At 34.8% G+C, this 27,055-nt stretch overlaps 2 protein-coding genes across 2 annotated transcripts; one reads left to right on the top strand and one right to left on the bottom strand.

Moving 5' to 3' along the window:
* Positions 1–4,951: 4,951 nt before the first annotated feature.
* On the bottom strand, positions 4,952–14,962 carry LOC128231741 (uncharacterized). The gene is made up of 2 exons (XM_052944899.1): positions 14,798–14,962; positions 4,952–13,096 (listed from the first exon to the last, which is right to left on the bottom strand). Exon 2 carries the CDS (start codon positions 13,088–13,090, stop codon positions 10,649–10,651), a length of 2,442 nt encoding a protein of 813 aa, XP_052800859.1. The 5' UTR covers positions 13,091–13,096; positions 14,798–14,962; the 3' UTR covers positions 4,952–10,648.
* A 204-nt stretch (positions 14,963–15,166) lies between these two features.
* Positions 15,167–27,015, top strand: LOC128229963 (uncharacterized). The gene is made up of 6 exons (XM_052941890.1): positions 15,167–15,584; positions 23,631–23,800; positions 24,059–24,243; positions 24,575–24,710; positions 25,535–25,664; positions 26,631–27,015. Exons 1-6 carry the CDS (start codon positions 15,197–15,199, stop codon positions 26,714–26,716), a joined length of 1,095 nt encoding a protein of 364 aa, XP_052797850.1. The 5' UTR covers positions 15,167–15,196; the 3' UTR covers positions 26,717–27,015.
* The last annotated feature ends 40 nt before the right edge of the window (positions 27,016–27,055 follow it).

Below are 27,055 nucleotides of genomic sequence, written 5' to 3'. Positions count from 1 at the left end.
AACTTGGTTGGCAGATTAGTCTTGACCAGTAGATGAACCCTATTGATTTTGAGATCAGTGGGTAGAGGTAAAGGTCAATAACTGATGAATAATTGGGCCCTTTAACCTCTTACTTTAGAGGCAGTTTGAACAATACTAGGATCGACCCTCTTTAACATATTTTTTTTGTTTTGTTTTCAGATTTTTTTTCAATTCTGTGTTTTTCTTGAATCATGGCAAGAATATCTCTAACATTATGTGAAATATTCACATACAAACGTGCTCAATAATGCCCAACAATCGCTTTTAAAAGTATAACAGACAAAAATTGACATCCACACAATCCTGCAGTGACTCATGATCTCCATGAACTGTATGTTAAAGTTATATGACATGAAGTAAAACCATAATGGATTTCAACCCATATGGCCTAAAATTATCTCTGCTCTGTGTTCTTATAAATTCCAAACGACCTTTTGGGAAATTTAAAGTTTTGAAGTTGATTTAGCTCTTCCATACTTCACTAAAGGGTCAATGGGTATATTATATAAAGAAACAACGTGTGGTCATGTATTATAATAAAAATATTGAGAATACAATCAGTATAAACATTAATTGGTATTTTTGTTCGATTAATTGTGTTTTCTTACCATATTGAATTCGGTCTCTGTGTTTTATTCAGTGTATTTTTTAGATTTCACGTAGTCTATAAACTGCTCATTTATCAATTTATGCATAATACACTGTCAAGTATCCTTGGTTACGCAGGTGACACATTCGCTACTTTGCCCGTCCGCTGATGTTGTGAAAGGACGCATGGCAATGATAGGGGCGGTTATCAAATATATTTCAGCAAGCGAGCCCGCGGCTACAATAAATTTATTAGTTCGGGACCACAAATTTTTAAAATTCGGAGCCGCGCCGCCTCTGGCTATGGCTCCGACACACCTGTCCCTATCATCCTAAATAGAAATTGTGGCCCTTGATCGACATAAAAAATTGGTCAAAGTTTTGGGCAACTTGAGGATTTATCTCAGGTCTCAGTAAACGTCCGTTCAATGACTCCATACTACACACAGTTTTTGACAGTCATCACCAAATTAGGTTCCATAAAACCATAGTATCCATAATACAAATTATGGCCATTGATCGACATGGAAAGTTTGGTTAAAGTTTTAAGGCAACTTAGGATTTTAAATCAGATCTCAACAGTATTTATTGCCCGGTTAGCGCAGTACTTGGTTAGCGCACGTGCTTCTTTTCATGGTGGGTTTACTCCGGGTACTCCGGTTTCCCCCACAACACAAGACCACACCGCAATACCGTGCCAACGAGAGTGACTTAGTATTAGTTATCATGACTTTCTTCACACTTGTTGAAAAATATATGTTTACGCTAAATAATGTTCATTCAATATACTTTATACTTCGCACAGTAACTGTTGTTCACGACCATCACACAATTAGGCTACGTAACTCCATATTAAACTTATTCACAACTTATTGCCCTTCATTGTTTTTGACAGGCACATATATCATTATTAATGCATCTATTTCTAAGACAAAGTGTCGTATAGTCGAGTACACTGTCCCACGACAGTTCTTGTTATCTTTGAATTTTGTTTTATAAGGAAGCAACAGATACATCCAACCGTGAGCAGGTCGTTATTATGCCAACCTGAAAGTAGGTAAGGACTTAATTGGATTGTTTATGGTTCCGTCCATAGATGCTGCAACTCTAACATCCGTCATAAAAGACTGGTCCGAATGAATCTTGCCATTCATAACTGCAGAGGCCAAGGCTACAATGGGGCTAGCAACATCTACACCCACTGCAATAGTCATGCATTAAACTGGCTGTTGGAGACACCATGGGTGGGTCAAAGACGATGCGGAACTCTTTAGATGCCGAAGAGAGACGTGATATTCGAGTCCAGTCCCTAATGAAGATGTCCCCAGAAACGCCCTACTGTTGCAAGAGTGTGTTGGACAATTACTCTGTACTTAAGTTTTTCTCGGACAGCACTTATGAATCTTGTAAATATTCTGAGAGAAGAGCAAGACTCGTTGGAGTCAAGGCACAAATGGGCTCATTGGACTTCTTGTTCGGCATTTCTTTGGCGTATGAGATATTAAGCCATAGTGACAGTCCGAGCCGCACGCTGCAGCACGAAACTTATCTGCATCCGAGGGCCAGGACGCTGCCAAGGCGACTGTCGACACTAAGCAGTCTCCGAGATGACCGTTTTTTGGAAGTCCTCGACAGCAAGCTGGACACATTGTATCTAGGAGTACCTACTGTGCCAAGATGATGGAAGATGCCAAAGCAGTTTGAAGTCAGCAACGCAGCACATGTTCACAATGCATACAAGAGCATGCCGTACAATGTGAATATATTTGATTAACAGTATAACTACATGAATGAAGTGCTTGAGACCAATACAAAGTACGCATTATCTGCGCTTTGTAAATGTTACCTGCGTTTCCTGATGCCCTTCTTTGCCAATCTAATGTGCGCTATATATACTAACAAGAAGTAATGCGCCTATATATATATCTATATATATATAAGGATGTAATTACAGTTATATACCTCACTGGTATAACAGAGCTTTTGAAAACAGAAAACTGTTAACCCTTTGACTTGTGCCCCTCTCTCAGAACCGAATTGTTTGGGTTTTAAGTGTGGGGGACTTCCATTAGATTTGTTTAATCATTTCTGGGCCGAAATCGTGCATTTTCGCCGTATTTTGTTACTTTTTTTCAGCTTTTATGGAAATAAAAAGGGGAAAGATAGACGATTTTTAGATCCCCCCCCCCCCCCCCCCCGATCCGCTAGTTGGAACTGAATAAGTCATTAATTGCAAATATTGATACTTTAGAAATTAAATCTAAAGAAGGCAACGAATGCAAATTTGACATACCAAAATTGTATTTTACAAGTATAACAATCTATATACAATCTAACGTATCCATGTTTTAATATGGTCCATTATAATGTCATATTGTGCTTAAATGCTAAATTTTGTTTCAGTTAAGGTATTAACTCGCAGATCGACATGCATGAACTTGTCAATGAACAAGGGTCATTTTGACCTATTTCATTAATTTATATATAACTATGTTAATTGTTTAAACTGAAATAAAACTACCTTTCTGTATGGGCATTTTACTAAGAGCTGATACGCTATTTTTGCTTTTCTGATATTTTCTAATTGGTCAAAATGGAGTATTTACAGAATTTTCAAATGTGACTTCAAGAACAAGAAATATTAGAAATATTAGATTGTATTGGTAATATAAAATTAAGACACCAATTGACACCGATTTAGATTATCCTAACATAAATTGGAAATTTAGAGAGGTAAAGTCCATAATATTTTCAGAGAAAAAAATATATACAGTATACTATACAGAATATTGTCCAGAGAAGAATATGTACACAGAATATTGTTGAATTCAATATCATTTCCTTTTGCTGTTTGGCTGACAGAGATTTACACAAGGAATGTTGTACAAAATCAAACTGCACTTGCTTAGTTAAGTTTAAGAATTTGCCATCTTGTGAACATGTCACTCATGTTATTATCAATATTGCCATGTATGCAATTCCGAGAGGAAAAGCTCCGAACATTAGCTGTCCCCTAATTTCGAGCTGTATTATACAATCTGTTCATTTAAATCATAATGAATAGTACAATGCTTGTTTTCATGTTTCAACTATATTTAAACTTGGGACAAAACACTCTTTTTAACACAACTTGTTATTGTGTATTACATTGTATTATTTTGTATAACATTTGTGTCATGGCCATATAACTATTGTACACCAGTTGTAAATGGCCCGAGGCAAGATGCCGACTTGCCAATAAAAACTTACTGTTGTGCTCTCAGTCAACCTCCAAACATAATGGTGAGATTTAAAGTGACACTCAGGACTATTCAAAATCAATACATACACATGTATAACAAACGTAAATTTTGGGTAATAAACCTTTAACTACTTACAAAATAATGCATCTACATGTATGGGAAAAAATAATTACTGATATCTAGATTGTAACCGTGTACTTAATAGCTGAAAACGCGAAAATATTAAATGATTGGTGTGTGCTAACATATTTACTGTGATCTGCTATTGTTTAATAAGGTAAAAATACTGTGTATTCTGCACCTTTACTTCAAATTAAACTCGGTATCCTTCATAAAACCATTGTTTTCGACAATTATTCATCCTTTTTGATGTATTAAAACAATTGTTTTTATTGTGGTAAATCTTATTTGGGAGTAAGAGTGCATCTTAAAGCTGCTCAGGTCTTGTTAAAACACAACAAAAATTAAGGTATCAAATAAGGTGTCAGATACCCCATTGTGTGAATTTAGGATACCTTGTGACCAACTACTATTTTAATTTTAGTTGACAAGTGAAATAATTTCATAGTCAGTGTTAATATTATGTATATATAGGAAAGAATACATTTTATTTAAAATAATCAACTGAGAATGATATCACAACTTTGAGATATTGAAATTTTAACATTGAACTAAAGAATAACATGAAATGTCGCTGTGCAAAAAAACTAGGTTTTCAACAACTGATAGTAGAAAAACTTGTTTCTATTTGACAACAGTTGCAGGGTTAAGTTATTATAACCAAACAAATGATACTCTGACAGCTTCAACTATTTTTGTTTAAATATTGCTTGTGAGAGAGACGTACATTTTAAGGCCTTACTTTTTCAGTATTATAATATATGGCAAGTCTGTAACTTGAATCACTTCAACAAATATTGGTCTTGATAAGAATTGTATTACAGCTGTGCAATTTAATTACTTTCAGTTTTTAAAAAAATAAAAAAACCTTCCCCAGATCTTGTTAATATTAAATTCATATACCTAAATAGAACATGATTAGCCAGTACTATAACCAAACTTCACAACGTATACATAAAGAACACAAAAGAAAAAAGAGAATCATTTATACAGTTTATTTTCTAACTAGGTTTGATGTACTTGGTCTATGAAGATGAATAAACTACATGTACCATATGACACCGATATAGAACACGGAGAGACAACATATTAAAATGTCTATTGCTCAAGAAATACATTTGTTCACAACCCAAGTAAGGACCGCACAAAATATCTGGTTATAATCAATGAAAACAAATCAACATGTCAACATATGTGTTAAATGCAGTTCAGATCATAAATATTTATAAACAAAGTTTGGCATATATGTTCAGCACATGACATAATATTATAAGTACCCTGGTACTTATGAATACTATTTATGCAAAAATGTATAACATAATGAATTGTGATGGTACTATTTCACATCGTCAACCTATTGTCAGTTGCAAAAAGTGTCCCCTTTCAAAAAAAATTTCTTCAGGAGTTTTGTAGTATAAAAAAAGTAAATTGTTTAAAATGAAAATGAATAGAAAGTTGATGATACCTAATTTTCTTTAAATTTCTATACAAAATAGGAAATACAGTTTTAAAGAGAAAAATATTGTGAAACATATTCAAACAAGACGGTTATTTTTGTAATAAAAAATCACTGTCGCAATATGTTTTAACTTCTAAGTATGACGTCAGCTCATCATGGTGAACATTTGTGGCAAGTTCAAGAGAAATGGAGCAAACACAAAATATAGTCATATGACCTCTAAGTGTGACCTTAAACTATGCCCTATGCACATCATGACGTCTCAGTATGGTGAACATTTGTGGTAAGTAATTCCATAATCCCTCATGCTGTTCAAGAGATATGGAGCAGAAACAAAATGTAGTCATATGACATTTTACCACTGAGCTGGTTGTAACATGCACTCTGAACATTATCTGAATATTGTGAACATTTTTAGTAAGTTATTTTGAAATCCTTCAAGCGGTTCAAATGATATGTAGTGGGCACAAAATATAATCATATTATAGCCATATGTCCTTTGACTTAAGTGTAACCTTGACCTTGAACTGAGTTGGATATAACAGGTGCTCTGCACATCGCCTCACTATGGTGAACATTTGTGGCCAGTTATTATAAAATCCAGAATAACTCTGTCAAGCAGTTCAAGAGATTGACTTTTGACCCATGTGACCTTGACCTTGAACCAAGCTAGTTGAAACTTGCCCTCTACACATCGTCTCAATATGATAAACATTTGTAGGAAAATATTTCAATATATTTCATGAAATATGGAACAGACAAGATTTGTGATGAACACTTCAACAGACTGGCTGACGGATTGACAGGCAACTTGAGGAAAAACACTATTTATCCCTATTCATATTGGAAACACAATAAAGTAGATCGCAATGCAAACTTTCTTTTGCAACAGCCAATAATACTGCAATCATGTTCTAAACTATTTTACACAGAATGCTTTATATTTGTTTTTGTATTCTGTTCTATGAGTTTTGTTAACACTTATACAAAAAGTATTTCAAAGCCTTTCCCCCAAAAAAGGGACACCTTAACATTCTTCATGTAATTTGCCAGAAAGATGGCACCAAAATAATCTAATAAAAAATCCACCTAACATAACAGGTGCATTGTAACCTTTCACAACAAACACGAGACAAATGCAACATTGACAGCACTGACAAGCCTCACCAAAGTTCAGATAAAGTATTTACAGGCTATTTTTAATTAATGTACAGACATCATGTTTTTTTATTAATGTACTGACATCATGTTTTTTTTAATGTACAGACATGTTTACCTCCAATAAACTTTACATCCTTAAACATGACATATGCCATACAGGTACTCTGTAAATATATTTGCAAATATAAAAGCTAATCAGTATACTAGTATATGTAAACATCCAATGAAAGGTTCACACAGGTTACTTCATTATAAGAAAGAATACATAATACAGTTTAATAAAATTTGCTGCATAATGCCTCATTGATTCCAAATTTTTTAAAAAAGGATTTGCATCAAATTGCTCATCCACTTTTCACTATAAAGGTACATCACAAACAGTAAGTATAATTCATAATTGTATGCTTCATAAGAGCTATTGGTGAATACATAAAAAGATGTGGCATTTTGATGATATTTACAAAAAAATATTCTTCAAATATGTTTTGATAAATCATCCCTTTTATGTATGTATATATACTAATAAAATTACTATTACAACAAACATTAGAATCCCACAATTAATTAATAAAATATTAATCAAGGCTATAACCGCTGTATTACAAGGTGAACATGCACAGTATCTATATTTGAGAAAAACACATGTAATGATTCAAAACAAAACTTGCCTAACACATTAGCAGGACATATCAAATGCTAATTCATGTAAAGGCGTAAAAAATCTTTCAGAATCAGAACAGCAAAGGTTAAAATAATTTAAGAACCTAAAATGCTTTAAGCCATTAATAATTGATTTGATAACATCCTTGATTCTGCATTTATGTTAATATGCAAGTTTTTCCCATGTCAACAATAAAATGGCAAGTCTCTAACCATAGATTATTAAGGTGTCACAACCAGAGATAAAGCTACAAAACACTAATATGCCTTTAGTAAACAGAAATTTGGGCCTGGTTCTCCTGAATTTACCCTTCTCTATCATAATCCTTCTCTTGAGTTAACTTTATCTTTCCAGTGATTTTGTTAAGTTTAAAATAGTCTAATTGATGTTTATTTAATCTACCTATAACTAACAATCATGTATAACCTCCCTTTAAATTACAATCATCATTTCTTTACTTTAACCATATAAAAAAACAACACTTCTATGCAGAGTTTGAGTTAAATTTGTGTCATTTATAAATTGTTCACTTTTTTATTGCATAATAAGAGATCATTCAAAATAGAAAGTACAGAAACTTCTGTTTCTCAATATTTTCCATTTCGGAATAATTACACACCATAATGTTAAATGGTCAATTAAATTAAGGTCTGCAAGCAAAACTACATAATGAAGTATAAAACCTATGAACACTAGAACAAAAAATACTATCGAGGCCCCGTAATGCAATGGCTGCCAGACACTTAAATAGTGCCGGGTAGCCACAAAAGAGGTATAAGCAGTGCGAGACAGACGGTGAGACCCATACGCAGTGCCAGGTAGCTTGGTTAGCAGTGCCAAACAGAGTCCCCCATGTGAATTTAAAAGTTGTCAACACTTTTCGAGATGGGTGGTGGGGAGTGTCCAGATATCAAGCCAGGCCCTGTAGTGGTTTTGGGCTGTGATTTACTGCATATCACTGAAAATCGATAATCATGCTCTAGTGTGGGATGCTAAAGCGAAAAGTTCTGAAAATTATGTTTCAATAGATTTCTCAAGAATTGAAAAACTATTTCAACTTTGGGATTTTTTTCCGCCATTGAGACCAAAGGCATTTGCCAGAAGAGAGAGTGCCACGCTAGTTTGTCAGCAGTGCCAGACAGATCCATAATCAGTGCCAGTAAGCCCTGTAATAAGGGCCCGGGGTAGGAGTTCGTTCTAATTTCAACCACTGTTACCAAAGACATGACCTGAATTGGCTGTACATAACTACCGGTATTTGTGTTTTAAATGTTTACAGAGATTTAACACATTCTTACAACATGAACTTGCTGACTAGACATCATAGCACTAAAAATTAAAAACACACAATATTCAATGCACGTATTAAGTAAAAATATAACATACTGAAACATTTTGTTTGGAATTAGTGATAAATATTTGAAACAGTAACACTGTCATCAGTTAATGTACAGAGTTTGCACTAAAATTACAATTTACAAAGACGAAGATTTACAAATTATACTTGCGGAATAAAGAGACTGTGTATGCAACAGTAGTCATGTTCTTAAATAAACCAAGAAATAACATGTTTGAGATAACTTAATTCTGACCACTGTCAGATGCGTTGAGAAAGTGTTCCTCTTTATCACAGTTCCATTTATGTTTCAAATATATAGATGAGGTAAACAACATGTAATCATTGATCCACTTGACATTATTTTAGACATAGTTCGTTACATGCACTGGTTCTTTTTTCCGCTAGTATATAATGTTATGGCATTTTGATGAATATCAAAGCAACCATTATAAATATATACTTCCATTACTGAAAGTGTTGCAGTCCTGAATCTTTACTTTTTTTTTTTCAAAGGATAATTATAACATACTTGTATCACAACTCAAAAGAAAACACAAGTTTTATTATATTTTTGCTTTAGCTGTAGTTTTGCTTTTGTTTTAAAATAGAAAAAGACTTCCTGTAAAAAAAGGAGAAAAATCAATATTTCTGGAGACAACCCCGGGCGATTTTGACATTATCCCAGTTTTTTTTTAATTGCATCTAAAAAAAGGGGCAGTATCTGATACTTGCCATATTTCTTAAGGTCTCCCAAGGGATTTTGCCCAGAAATGAAAGGCCTTTTGCCTCACTTAGGGGGATATTGTTATTGAACGTGTTGCAATATTTTCTTTAATGTTTGACTTTTCAAGTATTTAATTTATGGCATATATGAGATGACTTCAGTTGTGTAATCATCATTTAACAATTAAATTTACATCTTAATGGCAATTATCTCTGTACAAAGCATAATTAGTCAAAGCTACTGTCAGAACTTTTCTTAAACTGTGCAATTTGAATTATAGTACATTTTTATATAATATTTACATATATAACAGTTCAAACAATACCTTTAAGAGATTACTACAAAACATGTAAAAATAAAACAAGATTCACAACAATTAGTTATTATATAGGTAAAAAGTGCATGTGCAAGTGTAAATTTCATTATTACAAATTTAATTCATTAACGGAAAATTATCGTTAAAACAAACAGATTCAATCATTAATATAACAATTTGTGTAACATCCGAAGGAAATAATATTGCATCTTTTAACAAAAAGGGTATATATACAATGAACATGCAGAGTAGAGCGCTATATATAATAAAACTTCAATAACAGAAACATAACTAAACATCAAGCATTGTTCATTTACTGTATTTAATTACAGTATTTACCATCACCCACTCACATTCAAAACATTATTGTTCAATTGAATTATATTAAATACAGACATCTGCTAAAACACTTACAAATAAGTCTTCTTCAAAATGCCATATGCTGCACTGACAAAAATAAAATCTTTAAAGTATGTGGTATTGCACAATTTCATTAAAACTTTTTTTCATTTATAGTACACTGTCATTTACTGAATTATGGCTAATTAGTTATTAAGAAATTGAATCATTAACACAAGAGTAATAAAAAAAATAAAAAAATGACAACTTCCTTAGGTTGGAAGAAAAGGTCTGCAATAAAAACAATAATATAATAAAACATATTGTGTAAAATGATATCTGAACTTTTCTTGTTGTGTATGAAGGTTGGTTTTCTGGTCAAAATTTAAGAGGAAAAAAAATCATGAAACAAATCATGTATTACTAATACCAATGTGAACAGTCTTGCACTTTGACAATGCCTACATACAACTGTTTATATAGAAATAAAACTATATGCTGCCTTTCAAAATATTAATAGAAATTTAGATTGAATAATTATGATGTTTTGAGGATTTCGTTAATGAAATTGTTGTTGCACATCATATGTTAAATGAATAAACAGTATACTTTTAAATGAATACCTGGCTAACTGATATGCTTCAATGACTACAATGTTTTTGATGGCTGACCAGCACCTTAAGCCGTTTCTGCTTGGTTTGAGTCAGTCACAATGTAAGAGTGACCTCCCTTGATAAAGCTCTTCAGTTCCTCCACATTGCTGCTGTTGCTAAGCAGTTCATCGGAGAAGACAACATTCTCTATGTAGACCTTGTTACCAGGCAGTTCCAGCTGCAAGGTACCCTCCTCCCCCAGATCCTGCTGTATACACACACTGTCTTTGAAAAACGACCTTGTTTGTACAATACTAGTAGTTGGCTTTGTTGCTACATTTTCATCTTTATTCATGTCTGAATTGAATAAATTTTTGAAAGCTGGGTTGAATATTTTGTTTTGTAACTTATAACTGTCCCCTGGTTTGAATAAATTAAAAGCCTTTTTGAATGAATTTTCTCTTTCTTCTTCCGACATGCAGTCACTGCTTACTGACCTTGCAATGGGCTGAAAATAGCTGGTTTTATCCAGTGAGGTAAACCCGCCCACTGTTGAACTTCTTGATGCCAGTTTTCGTGGAGATGCATCACTGGAACTAACTGACCTGTTATCAAGCTCAATCTCGATACTGTTGCATCCATCAGATCTTATTAAAGCATTGACCTGCTGGTCGTCAATACCAATAACTTCACTTTCAAAGTCTGAGGACAACGTACTTGTACTTGCACGACTACGCACATCGTCTCGTCTTGGACTATACCAAGGTGATAAAAGCGGATCAAAGTGTAATGACCTTGAGCTCTGTGGAGACACAAGGTCATTTCTCATCATAGCATGGGGTAAATATAGTTCTTCCCAAGGTCTCATGGGTTCCATTCTCTGTGAAAATGCACTGCAAGGAAAGGTATCCAGCTTTTCTGATTTTATCTTGCCATCTTTTCTCCAGAAGCCAAGAGAAGGAAAGCTGAATTCATCACCATTCCTACACCCTGAATCACTTATCTTTTTCGCGCCATCATCACTAGACTTTGGGTTACACATCTCTGATACAGAGTTATTTTGACTAATTTCATTATTGTTATACCCTTCCTGAATCACCTTCACATCGTCAATGCTGGGTGAAACAGGAGGGCGCGAGCCGTTTTTTGGACACCCGTGCTGAGAATTGTAGTACTGTTGAGATAGAGAGTTTCCCACACCATATCCTCCAGTCTGTCCAGGGTATTGTGGGAATGATGTTGAAGTTGACATTCCTAATCTAGAAAAAGGGAGAGGTCCAAACCCCTCCCTGTACCTGTCCGGAGGATACGAATACCCTGGAGGAAATGAGTTTAAAAAGTTTGATCTAAATGGGTTCATTTCAGCAGCACCAGTCAGAAAAGATGGTCCACTTGGTTGAAAATGTCCTGGCATACTGTATGGTAAGCCTGGGTGATACATGCATGATGAATCATTTGGTCCCCTTCCTAACGAATCCATTGGATTTGAAGGATGATTAAAGTTCATATGAGAAAGTCTTGAGTGTTCAAATATTCCAGTAGGTTCTCTATGGGTCATGTGTGGGGGGACGGGTGGGAAATGGGCATGTGGGTGATGAGGACCAATGGTGAACTGGTCTGGTGTTCTAAAATCGTTCATACTTCTCTCTCCAAATGAGGCAACACCCCCCATAGCTGGCAGGTGCGGCATGCCAGTTATTGAGCCGTTGTTCATCTGCGGCATTACTGATGGAATTGTTGGTCCTACATGTGGCATAGGTGCTGGAATATGAGGCATATTGCTGCATGTTGTTATGGATGTTGGAATGCCAGGTACAGCTGCCATCGGACTGTTTACAGGCTGAGGGATGATGGGTGAAGTGTGATCAGATGATTTCGGAACTGGTGGTGAGGTTGCATTGTTCTGAACATGAGGGTGAGGGCTCATGTTCATCTGCATATTCATATTATTATTGCCAGCAGCATTCGGTAGGGAGGGAGTGCGTTCCATCACAGGGTTTAGGGGAGACAGATAGCCATTGTTTGGTGTAACAGCAGGCCCAGTCGCAGCAGGGTTTTGTTGAGGTAGGTGAGATGGGAAGAAGGGATGTCCTTCAGGCCTTGCATCAGGAAGAAGCACTCCAGACTCCGGGAAAGGTACACCTGAATGTACTGATGAAGGAGACTTTACTTGCAAAGAGTTGACAACATCCCTTGGTGGAGAGACACTCCGCCCTTGTGGGCTCTGGTGAGGGCGGCTGTAAGGCTTTGGTTTTGACCGCAAGTACACACACTTGCGATATATACATGTTTGCTTCAAAACATCTTTTCTGATACAGAAGTGGCACTTCATACAATTTTCTTTAACCTGACATGGACCACACTGACCACATCGTTTTCTTCGCTTGCAACGTGATCTGTCATCCATCCCAAAACCATCATGGGGACCGCCCATGTGGCTCTCGTCCAGTTCAATAACAAAGTCTTCATCTTCTGTATGGACCTTCTGTGGGAAAGACATCCCAGGTGGGAGCCCACCTTCACTCATCCTCACCTGGAAAACATAAAAAGTTTAAGTCAGATAAATTGATAGATGTGCTACACTATCGCATATTCTTTTCTGTAGGAGTTGTACCAGAATAAACTTTGAGTAAAAAACATTTTGACATTATAGAGTTTACAGTGGAATTGATCGAAAATGACTGATCAAGATAGTGGTACTCCTTTCTTTTTAGAATAAATGTGTATTTCAAAAACCATTTGAGTACTGGTACACCTAAGTCTAGAGATAAATTTTGTATACATCAATTTGTCTGTAAACCATGGATATAGACATCTTCTTAGTTTCTATTTAATGAGGTTCATAATTATGTACTCAATTGTGTTTGTCTCATGAAAACATTATGTCCCCATATTGATATGGTTTCACGGCTTACATTCATACAACTAGGCAGAGCCAAATGCCTGTAGTTGAAGGAAGTTGCTTCAGTAGATTCAGTCCCGAAAGCATTAAAATAATGCAACCAGTCTAGACCTTTTCGATAAACTTTCTTTGGGTAAATAAGAATGCTTATAGAGTATGTGGTTACAAAGCACAAATCATGGGGACAGATTTATATAAGCAGATATTTTAAAGTATGTGTATCTGCAATTTATGGATACCAATTTGCTTCAAAAATAATCATAAGCTGTTAAACAGACAGCGCGCTTGACTAGTACACTGCTTTTAAGTTTAAGGATTGCAAAGTCTTAGTGAAACATGCATGGATCACCAGCGATCAAAGCTAACTATAATAGAAATTGTACTAATGAATGAATTACAACCACCATAAAACAGTTTATCTGTGAAATGAAATATTATAATTTCATTTCAATATTACAATTTCATTTCAAACATTTTGGTTTGATATCTTACAATAAATAAGCATTTAATTGCATCTTCAATATGCTCCATGTCTTTTCCAGAAGAGATTTCTGGGTTATGCCGAGAAAAACCCAGCCCAAGCCCCATGACCCAAATTATACTTTTAATCTCCAGTACTTGAATCCACAGCCATGGCCAAAATGTTAACGTAAGATAAATACATGTATTTATTTTGTTTTAGTCCATGTAAATTTTGCCACTATTTGTGCATTCTTCGTTTTATATTGCATTTTATTACTCGTCAATAAACAAATAATTGCATTTTATTGCACAATAACGCAAAAACACATCTTATTAGAACTATATTAATCCCAAAACATATAATAAATACTAATTACAGCGCTTTCTTATCAAGGTACTCATGCACAGCGCATGCTGTAGCTGTAAGAGCAGATTGGTAATGTAAATTAGGTCAAATTCGGTCGTTGGCCACCCCAATTCTAACAGCGCACAGGTTGATATGCCCATGCGCGCAGTATTTAGTCACATGTTAAATATGTATTGTTGAGCTGCCAATGGTAGATTCCATATAATGGTTATTATTTGGTGGCCTAGCTGCCTACAGAATAATAAATAAGATGCGAAAAATAAAATTACAAAAGAATGCAAATTTTGTTTACTATTTAGTTTGTAAATAAGAACATGATTTCAATTTAGATCAACTACCTTAGATAGTCCCTGATATTTAATGAAAATAATTACTTTACACATAAAGTATAATATCAGACACTCAACCAAACACATTTCATTACAAAGAAGGGACAATACTGTAATTCTTGACATTATGCAAATACAAACAAAACACAAATTATGCAATAAATAGTCATATACCTGTCCTTTACATTGGTTTATATACTCGAACGTATTTTATTTATCATACAGGCAGATGCTTTGCTAAAAATGCGATATGAAAGTGGTAAATTAGGCCGACATTTGTCAATATTATTCATTCTAACAACTTAGCCGCCATGCTTGTTTACAGATTGGTGTGAAAACATAGTTCATAAAGATATTTGCTTTCAAGTTTGAAAAGATAAAAACACAAGGCTATTTCATGGAAATTATTTAAATAAAAATATTTCATTTTAATATAGTTTAAAATTAGAATATAAAAATGAAATATATAACATGCAGATGTAAAGAAATTCGCTCATTCTTTTTAATTATATTTATGGAATATGAAATTCAATTAGTGCCAAAACGAGGTTGTTACCTTTCAACCGAATCGAGATGGAGAGATCGGCGGCTGAATATCTTGTGTATTTGAGAGAAAATGTTTCTGATCTCAAACAAGAGGCCAAAGATATGGGTCTTACTGAAGAAGAAATAAAATTCTGCATTGATAAAGCACTGTCATTGGACAGCAACCAAAATGAATTGATAAATTCCCCAAAAAACATTGCAAGAAAGTGCTTTCATTACTTCCGGGTTCTCCTGAAGATATGGATTCTGGCTTGTCTTCTGCTGATTGCAGCAATCTGTGGCGGGTTATTTCTGATTGAAACCCACAAGCCTTCAGCTGATTTCGTTTCAAGAACTCTCCAACCTTACGGCTACGCAATTTTTCGATCTTTGCGGCTGTCAACACTTCCAGTTCACAGATGGATGAACATAACTGGTAAAATTAATAATCAAATAAAAAGTCTTAAGTTAAAGCCAAGGAAAGGAAATATCCAGTCATGATTTATTTTAGATCAGGCCAAAAAAAAGATTATTAACAAAAGCATGGCATGTTTTGTGCATAAAAACAACAACATAAGGCATTATATTTGTTCAAAAGGATACAAGAGGTTAGGTAGGTCTGGAATATTTTATATTTAATAAACTAAAAGTTGCTTCTTTTTAGGAGCATGACGATTTTTTATTGAGCCCAGTTTCTTGATATAATTTTCTCTCTGAAAAAGTTTCACCTTTTTGTGGGTGGTACTATTTCCGAGTCTCTCCCTGGTCTCAGGCCGTCTCCAAATTCCTGGTTTCTAGATATTGAAAAAACTGATGGCATAAGACAATTTATTAGGTTGCTGATGATCGGTAAACAAAATCAACAATCTTATTCCCTCTAAATATGTTACAAAACAGAATAAAATTTATAAAGTTCATGACTTAATTTATGCAATTTGTTATAGATATCAACTTAGATGCAATTACAATGAACTTTGCATTTTTTGCTGTTATTTAAGTTGCATATTTTATGCTCATTTTTATAAAAGATAATAGATGAAGTTTGAGGTAGGCAAGTGTATACAGTAGTAACTGAATGTTGTATAGGTGGGCTATTGTTCTTCAGCTTTTTATTAAAACAAACATTATATAATGTAAGCAGGTCCATCTATTTTGATAATTGACAGTGGACATTCAGGTGTTAAACTTGTCAGCGAGTCCACTTTGATGAATTGTGCAACAATTTATAATTACAATGCAAGTTTGCATGTCCGACCCATTTCATGAATTGCAATTCTGGATTGAAGCAGTGTAAAAAATGTATTATATATTAATTAGTGATTGACCGTTTCGATAATATTGCGAATTACATGTTATATCAGTGATACTATTTCGATGGATTTCAATAGAAGTTTTTATTGTGTTTCGATTCTATTATGATAATATAAATTGTGTTAGTGAGCAAGTACAATTTGGAGAAAAAAAGCTTAAACCAAGTGACTCTTAATGAAATGGCTGTGCCAGATTCTAAATAAGCCAAAGAAATGGCTGTCACTGAAAACAGCAATATATTATTTGACTCTCTAGTGAAAAGTAAACGTTCAACAATCGAGATTAATGAAAAAGGATAATTCGGCTACCAGACAAATCGGCCCCTTACCAAATCGGCCCCTAGCTCAAACGGTTACCTTTTCGGCCCCTTACCAAATCGTCCCCATCCCGTAGACGTTTCGGCCCCTGATTACCGAGACGTTTCGGCCCTTATTTATATATATTTTTTTTATTTCTAAATATAAGTAAAAAAACATGTAATTTCATTTTTTTAATTTTAATAGACAAAGCTATATACATACATACAAAGGTATAGATAAAAATAAGATTTAAAGAAAATATCTGTACACTTGAAAACATGTAAAGATTTATTCATGAGATATTTTTATAAAACGAAATAGAGTTGAAGAAAAAAAATTAAACTTCATTTTTTTTTTTAAATAATCTTTAAATATTAAACATGTTGCTAATATTATGTATAATGACATGTCCATTGTCTAACATCAGTCTCGACCAAACCCATATCGCCCGCCGTAGGCACCAACATTTTTCAGGAACTCCTCGCAGGTGACATCATGCGAATCGTATGAGTCCCACTCATACATGATCCTGGCGTCTAGAGCTGATACCTCATTTGAAGTTTCATCAAGGAACGATTCCGCAGTGGCGAACTGCGAAACATCTGAATTGATGGATAATGATTTATGAAAAGAACTAATATACAGTACATCTTCTTATTAACTACAATTTAATAATAAACAAGAGATGTTTGTCAAACATTATGCCCCCTGAGCGCCAAGTTGCCAGAAATATTTGGACAATTGAATGAAATATGCATGGACTGAAATGACAGCTGATTTGTCATTGGATGCATATGAGGCAGGTCATCTACTGGTCATACCTAATCTTCATGTCAAGTTTGATGACCATAGGTCCGGGAATTGTTGAGTTATCACTCGGACAAGCTTTGGTCTTCCAACAGACCGACCGACATGTGCAAAGCAATTATATAACCCCTCTGCTTCGAAGGGGGGCATAATTAAACTAGATGTTCACTGAAAACTGATACTTCAACTCATGCATTTAGTGACATATAAATTTCTACTGTCTACTATATAAGAAAATAAAATATGGACAATCAGAAAACCTTTTTTCAGCTTACAGTCACACTGACCTTGACCTTTGACCCACTGACCTCAAAATCAATAGGGTTCATCTGCTGGTCATGACCAATAAGCCTACCTAGTATGAGGTCCCTGGGTCAAAGCGTTCTCAAGTTATTGATCGGAAACCGTTTTTCATGTTAAGGTCACACTGACCTTGACCTTTGACCCACTGACCTCAAAATCAATAGGGTTCATCTGCTGGTCATGACCAATAAGCCTACCTAGTATGAGGTCCCTGGGTCAAAGCGTTCTCAAGTTATTGATCGGAAACCGTTTTTCATGTTAAGGTCACACTGACCTTGACCTTTGACCCACTGACCTCAAAATCAATAGGGTTCATCTGCTGGTCATGACCAATACACCTACCAAGTATGAGGTTCCTGGGTCAAAGCGTTCTCAAGTTATTGATCGGAAACCGTTTTTCATGTAAAGGTCACACTGACCTTGACCTTTGACCCACTGACCTCAAAATCAATAGGGTTCATCTGCTGGTGATGACCAATACACATACCAAGTATGAGGTCCCTCGGTCAAAGCGTTCTCAAGTTATTGATCGGAAACCATTTGGTATTCCGACCGACCGACAGACAGACCGACCGACCGACCGACCGACCGACATGTGCAAAACAATATACCCCACTTTTTTCAAAAGGGGGCATAAATATGGACAATCAGAAAACCTTTTTTCAGCTTACAGTCACACTGACCTTGACCTTTGACCCACTGACCTCAAAATCAATAGGGTTCATCTGCTGGTCATGACCAATAAGCCTACCTAGTATGAGGTCCCTGGGTCAAAGCGTTCTCAAGTTATTGATCGGAAACCGTTTTTCATGTTAAGGTCACACTGACCTTGACCTTTGACCCACTGACCTCAAAATCAATAGGGTTCATCTGCTGGTCATGACCAATACACCTACCAAGTATGAGGTTCCTGGGTCAAAGCGTTCTCAAGTTATTGATCGGAAACCGTTTTTCATGTAAAGGTCACACTGACCTTGACCTTCGACCCACTGACCTCAAAATCAATAGGGTTCATCTGCTGGTGATGACCAATACACATACCAAGTATGAGGTTCCTGGGTCAAAGCGTTCTCAAGTTATTGATCGGAAACCGTTTTTCATGTAAAGGTCACACTGACCTTGACCTTTGACCCACTGACCTCAAAATCAATAGGGTTCATCTGCTGGTGATGACCAATACACATACCAAGTATGAGGTTCCTGGGTCAAAGCGTTCTCAAGTTATTGATCGGAAACCATTTTTCATGTAAAGGTCACACTGACCTTGACCTTTGACCCACTGACCTCAAAATCAATAGGGTTCATCTGCTGGTGATGACCAATACACATACCAAGTATGAGGTCCCTCGGTCAAAGCGTTCTCAAGTTATTGATCGGAAACCATTTGGTATTCCGACCGACAGACAGACAGACAGACAGACAGACAGACAGACAGACAGACCGACCGACATGTGCAAAACAATATACCCCACTTTTTTCAAAAGGGGGCATAATAAACAAACACATGGTAAGACATAAGTTATACATTTTATGAATTTATATTTTAAATCAGGTAAGGATGAAAAAAAACCTATTATTAATCTTATATTGAATACGTATGCAAAACCATACTGGCTTAAAAGGTGTTTTTAGACAGACGGTCTTATCGCGAATTGTCACATTCCACAGGGGTATCAGGCGTTGGAAGTATGACACTTTGTGTCTACAACCTTATAAATACGTGTACAAGGTTTGTTCCGACTTTCCCAACCGCTAATTCTCACACTTACAAAATAATACCAATTATCTCTTCGCACCTCAAACAGAATATTATTATTTTATTACGGATATATTGTTTTACTCTTTTTAAAATGCATATTTGTTGTAGAAATTCTGTAGAACTATCCAGTTGTCACTTGTTTGCAAGTCATATCTATAAAAACAAACATTATTTCCTAATTATGTATAGATAAAACACGAATTGTCAAAAACAATAATTTATAATTATTCTGGAGCAATAGTATACCACATACATAACAAATTAATGGTTGAAACGTAAAGGCATTTTTAAAAACCTTGCTTAATAACATAATGTTCTATTCTATCATAAGTTTGATAAAAAAATATTTTGAGAATGTTATCAATATTAAGGTATAATATGAAAAGGTAATGATTTCGGTGTTTTACATACCGCAAGGTATATACAACACAAAAGAAACAAGAATATGTACATCGCGTATGTCCTAAGGATCTACAGAATTATGTTTAAACACTACCGTTTTTGATACAATAAACATAACAAAGAAACATAGCAAAAAAATTATACTAGGGAATCACAAGTCAGACACGCGTGTAATCAGGAATGATTGCAAAATAAAAACCACGAAAGCCAGTCCAGTGTCAATGACAACAGCTTTGATATACCTTTGGCGGTACGTGCATTTTAATCTAAATTACATAAGTTATGGGAGTACTCAGCGGTAAACATAGCCATACCTGGATAGTGTTATACATTTATATACGTTTTTTTGTGTCTATAAAACATATTACTTGCACCTACCTGTATCGCAGACTCGATGCTGCCAATGGTCTCACAACCTTATCTCACTCAATACAAAATCCGAATCAGACATTACAATTTTTAACAAAATTCCATTACACAATAAAATAAAAGTAGAACAACAACGCGTTAATAATGTCCAATACACGAAAATTTAACAGTAGCACACCAACACGTTTAAAATAAATGGTACCCAATTTTAGAAACGATTTAATATATATACTTACGGTGTTTATATTACTCAAATCTTCTTTAATCAACTGTAAATAACATTAAAAAATAAAGACAATTATTCATTCACACGTCTTTGAATGTCTTTTTCACACCCATAACACTTACCGTTTGTCTTGTAAAGAATGCATGGTTCAAAGACACATTTTCTTTGAAGTCTTTAATGATGAATTAAACTTTCTTAGATTTTATAACATTTTATATTAAAAATCAGGGTTAATAGTTATTTAGATTTTAATTATATTTTTTATATCAGTCATATCAATGTTTTTCATGCATATTTGTCTATTTGTAAATTTAAAGATGTTATTTACAACTTATTTACAGATCTCATTTACATTTATAAGACGACCTACAATGTTTTTCTTTATACTCAAGATAAAAAATAAAATAAAATTAAGGGGCCGAAATGTCTCTGTTGAAAATCACTAAGGGGCCGAAACGTCTCGAGTCATTTTAATTAAGGGGACGAAATGGCAGGGCCGAAACGTCTTAGGGGCCGAATTGGTAGTAGGCCGATTTGGTAAGGGGCCGATTTGTCTTGCTCCCGATAATTCTAGCGCTAGTAAGAAAATAAAGCTAGGAAATGGCCAAACCATTAAAACCTCAGTGGAATTACCTGATATTACTCCTGAAACAAACCATGAAGCCATCGTTTTACTTTCACCAGTGATGTCAAGAACTAAAACAATCATCAAATTGCCTAAAATTATTAAGTCTTCAATTGAAAGCTGATTCAGAAAATACTTTAACAGTGAAATGTGTAGTGCCGGACACAATAAAGATCTCATTTGTTGAATTAATAATTAGGGTCAAAAGAATGTTCAAATTCTCAGCAGAACTGAATTAAATTGATTGATATACTTTAATGACATAGTCATGAATTGTTTCTTTCACTGGTATACCTCTTAATTTTAGTTTTTCAAAAATATAATATTGAAAAGATTTTTAAGTTATTCATGACTACAAATTTAGTACATGTGTATTTGCTTGATATTTTTATGCCCTTGAAGGTGGGCATATTAAAATCGCACCGTCCGTCCGTGTGTCCGGCTCAATAACTCGTGTCCGGGCTGTAACTTTCCCTTGTATGGACAGATTTTAAAATAACTTGCTACATGTCTTCCACACACCAAGACAACGTGTCGCGTGCAAGACCCGTGTCCCTATCTCTAAGGTCAAGGTCACACTTAGTGTTTATTCACAATGGAATGTTGCATATAAGGACATTTACGTTTTAGACGCATTAAAAATAAAATATGTTAAACAAAAGAAAAAAAAAAATACTTGCCCGTGAACGTTTCCACAAGACGCACTTGAGAGGGAATTTTGATAGCAGTAAATAAAGAGTTGATGAAAATATCGGTTATTGTAGCTGAAACACAAAAAAACAATGACAGACGTCTCAATGCTGACATAATTGGTATATTTTGAAGACTCGTAGCTTCAAAACTGTTTCAAATATTGAAAATGTAAAAGTTAAAGACATTAATTCGAAAATTCGCTCTGCTCCGCGTTAGACGACATAAACAAGCAAAAACAACGTCAAATGACTCTGAAGCGGCTGTTTATATGCGGACCCTTTATATGGACAACATTAGTTAGTGCATATTGTTTGCCAACATTAAGATAGTAACAATATCTTGGTTGGTAAAATATAAATCACGTTTGTAATAAGGTGACTTATACGTTCATTTGGCCAGTTGTATATAAACATGACATCGACCCGTTGTCCAAATCTCATTTCCACCAAAGGCATCTGGCTCATAGTGTGTGTCTAAAATGTTGATAAATATCATTTTGGGTACATATACAGATATAAACAACACATCTGAAGATATTTAATGGCTTTGATATACAAGAAAGAAACAAGGTATGTAACTCAAGGTTGTCGTGTCCGGACTGTAACTTTCCCTTGTAAGGACATAATTTAAAAATAACTTCCACATGTGTTCCACATACCAATACGACGTGTCGCGTGCAAGACCCGTGTCCCTACCTCTAAGTTCAAGGTCACACTTAGTGTTTATTCACAATGGAGTGTTGCATATAAGGACATAGAGTGTAGGTTGTTGTGTCCGGGCTGTAACTTTCCCTTGTATGGACAGATTTTAAAATAACTTGCCACATGTGTTCCACATACAAAGACGACGTGTTGCGTGCAAGACCTGTGTCCCTACCTCTAAGGTCAAGGTCACACTTAGTGTTTATTCACAATGGAGTGCTGCATATAGGACATAGAGCATAGGTTGTCGTGTCCGGGCTGTAACTTTTCCTTGTAAGGACATAATTTAATATAACTTCCACATGTGTTCCACATACCAAGACGACGTGTCACGTGCAAGACCCATGTCCCTACCTCTAAGTTCAAGGTCACACTTAGTGTTTATTCACAATGGAATGCTGCTTATAAGGACATAACAATGTAGGTTGTCAAGTATAGGTGGTATTTTTTATGTTTAAAGGCAATTTAAAATAACTTGCCTTATGTATTTGACACGTAAAGGCAAGATCCAATTTTCATGTACTGACCTTGTTCATAGGTCAATGTCACATTCGGGGGCATTCGTCACATACTGTGACAGCTCTTGTTCCATATAATATGTCTTTGCATTGCCCTAAATTGTGATTTGATTTATTGATTTTAAATATGAAATAAATGGTGCATCATTTTCTTCTAATTTCTGATGTTCTGTTTGTTTTCTTAATCAAATGTAATCCTATTATCCCAAGATCATTGGAACCTTCTAAATCACGGCCGAAAACTACTGTATAATATTCCAAACAGAGAATGGAGGAGACCGGGACTGGGAAAACTATGTCCCCCATTTTTTCAGGGTACTTTCATGTGTCTTTACCACACAAGAAACTACCAAAAATTGGCTTGAAAGGAGAAAGAAAAAATAGCAGATACCGGTTTGCCCGAAAAGCATTTAGATAGTAGAGGGCTTTCAGGCTTTTGCTAATTTCTGCTACTGTTGTTTCATTTCAGAGTACTATAACGCCGAATGTATTGTCGACAACCCTTACTATGTGGAAGAGTTCAACTACGAATGCAAAGTGTGTGAGAACTTCAAGAACCTGAAAGTGATGAATGCAACGGATTTCACTGAAGAAAGATTCAAAGCCTTTGCTCATGCTTTTAAACCAGTTCATTTGAAGGTTCGTGTTATTGTAAATAAAGCAGATCCAATTTCAGAATGTATTTTATTTTAAATTTTTATGAAAGTACTTTAACAATACTGGTGCTCATACATATATATTCAGATTTTGTTTAAAATACAACTCACATGGGTGCCTGAGTGTAATTTTACAAATTAGTATTCACATATCATATAAAAATGTTTTGTATACTAATACTCAGGGTATAAATTATGTGCCATGAAATTTAACAAATATCTTGCATCAATATATACATAGGGGGTTCAAGACAGGAATGTGGATTACCAGGACCTTAGGAACACATACAAGTTGAACAGGGAGGTCTTGCTTGAGAGCTTGTACAAGGTCACCAGTCTGGATGTTCACATCAGAAGTCTCGGGGACATCTTTGAGTCGGACCTTGGTGAACAAGTCAACACATCCAGTTCCATTAGAATTGATTGGTATAATGATTCACTTGCCTATTAGTTTACTTTATGTGGTGGGGATTGTTCAAGACATTTAAGTATTTTTATAAAATGATCTGAACAAAACAATTTTGAAAATGTTTGTGCAAATGTAGAAGTATTGTGAAGATTTTTGTGATACTTTTACTTTATCATAGCAAGATGAAACCTTAAAGTTTTTATTGGAACAGAACCCATAGATGATGTTAAGATAACATAGTTCATGTAGAGGTGTTGTGTGTGAGGATTTCAAAACTTGTAATTACATATGCAACTTTTAAATATTACTCCACAATTAAAATGTTTGTTTTTTTGTCTCTCCTGCCAGGTTTTCCCAGTCTGTAACTGCCAGTGTTGTGTTAAGGGGTCTCTTTCCCAGACCAAAGGTGGTGCCAGAAAAACATGAGATACCATTGGAGAAGCATGTCTTTATCTTGGGACCAAACTCACCAACATTTGAGCTGGTATGACTTTAAATGTTTTATTATTTACATTATAATTATTGACCTAAGTTCAGAAACATATCGTCATATTTTATGCTAAACAAAGTACATACGTACTAAGCAATTCTCATCATTATTGCTAAGGGCTATTCCATTTAAACATATATAACCCCCAGGGGGGAGGCACTTTCAAAATATACCACCCCCCTACAGAAGCACATTTACCCTTTCGTGGTCCAAATTAGCGAAAAAAGACAACCCAACCATATACTATTTAAATAATTGCCTTCCCCCCTGTCGGTTAATATATGTTTTACTGGAAAAGCCCTAAAATATTTGTAGAGTTACAACACATCTTTATTAGTGGTTTACTAACATAAGTCTGAGTTCGAGACTCTAAAGACTGAATTCTAAATGTTTAAAATAACTGTAACTGAACTAATTTTGACAAATGATCTTATAACATACACAACAATTTTAACAATATTTTTAATAGTAACATCATTTTTACAGCAAAATTAAAATTGTGCTTTTCTTAGTCTCTAACTAAGACTCTACACAATAGATGGCTTTACCATCTGGGATTCCGAAAAGTGAATTACTTAATGCTCCATAAAATCGTTGATACAACTTCTTTTGCGCAAATTGCGTGCTTAATTGTAGAACAAATTATTTGTATCGCAGCATTTGTTTACCAATCTTTTAAGAGTGATTTTTTACAAAATTAAAATTTGTGGTTTGGAGTTCAGTCTCAAACCTAGACTTGGTATGTGAATGACTAGGGGCTCAGGGTAGTGAGAAGCTAGTTCCATCGCAATGGAAATTAAATCATGTTTTTATTTCAGCCTCTGACCATGCACCCTATTCAGCTGTACATCCAGGGGAGCGGACAGCGACGTCTGTTAGCTCGACCTCACAAGAACTGCAGAGACTCATGCAACACCCTGCTTGCCTTTATGGAGCCTGGAGATGCTTGTAAGATAATTATGTACATAACTTACATGTACTGATTTGGTATAACAAAAGGGGAATCTCATGGATTGCATACTGTTGAAAATCAATCCTTTGCCTCTGATATTGAAGATTATAAATACTAAGATTATGTATGGTAAATCGCTAACAATAAGAAAATATATTTGCTTTTATGAAAATGAATAATACGACAATTACCAGATTTTTAAATTTATCTATTAAAAACTTGGTAATAAAAAGATCTTTTGCAGTTACGTAATATATAATTTATTACCGGAGTTTGATAAGATGATTAGTTTCATCAAACACTTTAACAAACTTGTTTCCAAAATAATGTTTTGACAGTGCTCTGTCAGACGGCCGTTTTGTGAAAAGGTTTGTCAAGGTGTTTAAAGAAACTAAACTCTCAATCAAACTCTTGTAAAAGACTGAAGGCGAGGTTCCATAAGCAGCATAGACTGCACTATGTTTTAAAATGGTGATGAAATAGTGAAGTTATCTTTGTTTGAAGTCTTCATTCGAAGCAAAATGTTTGACGTAGCAGTTGACACAATTTAGCTCGTGCTATACACACACTGAATTTATAACCTTGACAATTGTTACTGTTAACTACACAGCCAAGTTTTGTTCCTGATAAGGGCTCAGCAAAATTTTTATGCTTGCCCTAAAGTGATTAACCCGTCCGTCCGTCATGTGTCGGTCTAGATAGTATATAGGTGCCTGTTGGCCAAATCTTTAAAATCAATTTTCAAAATTGTAACTGAAACATAGCTTTATCAGCAAGCACAACATTCATAGACATTTGTTTACACTCAGTAGTCAGTATTATAGCGTGAATACTGAATGCCTCTCGTAATTGAAGCTATACATGAAGACCAAATACAAAGATCTTAAGAATTATTTTATTCTTAACAATTCTCTATCAGCTTGATTTAAAAATAGAATGGACGGTACCTGTTTTTTTTTCAGTAATGTTGCAGAATGATGTTTGGGATGGCTGGGTTGCTACGGGAGATGGTCCAAGCATTGGTTACCTAATTTCTATAGGCATCTAGCTTCCAGATAAGAGAGTGTGGTCAACAGGGGATTGTCATGGATTACTCTTAACAGCAAAAACATTCCAGTGTTTTCATCAATTTACTTTTAACGCACTAGACCCTAGTTAAACCAGTTTTCTTTTTTCTTTAATTGACTGTTTATAGCTGCCTACTTAAAGGCTATTGTACAATGTTTGAAATAAAGAAAGAAATTTTTGCCCTAATACATTTTCAACATTTTAAAAATAGAAATTATTGTTCTTTTGATTATACTTAGTGTGCATTTAATATGTAATGAAATAAAATTACCACTGACATTGTTTGTGTTAAATGGTCGACTGAGCAGTACCCTGTCAA

Source organism: Mya arenaria, chromosome 4 (assembly GCF_026914265.1).
Source record: "Mya arenaria isolate MELC-2E11 chromosome 4, ASM2691426v1".
NCBI classification, from domain to species: Eukaryota; Metazoa; Mollusca; class Bivalvia; order Myida; family Myidae; genus Mya; species Mya arenaria.
The sequence above is the reverse complement of the archived record's forward strand: the minus strand, read 5'-3'. Positions and strand labels throughout refer to the sequence as shown.

Coding starts and splice junctions, on each gene's coding strand:
- LOC128229963 (XM_052941890.1), top strand. CDS start 15,197: ATGGAGAGATCGGCGGCTGAATATCTTGTGTATTTGAGAGAAAATGTT. Junction 24,711..25,534: donor ACTCACCAACATTTGAGCTG/GTATGACTTTAA, acceptor TTTTTATTTCAG/CCTCTGACCATGCACCCTAT. Junction 25,665..26,630: donor TATGGAGCCTGGAGATGCTT/GTAAGATAATTA, acceptor TTTTTTTTTCAG/TAATGTTGCAGAATGATGTT.
- LOC128231741 (XM_052944899.1), bottom strand. CDS start 13,090: ATGAGTGAAGGTGGGCTCCCACCTGGGATGTCTTTCCCACAGAAGGTC.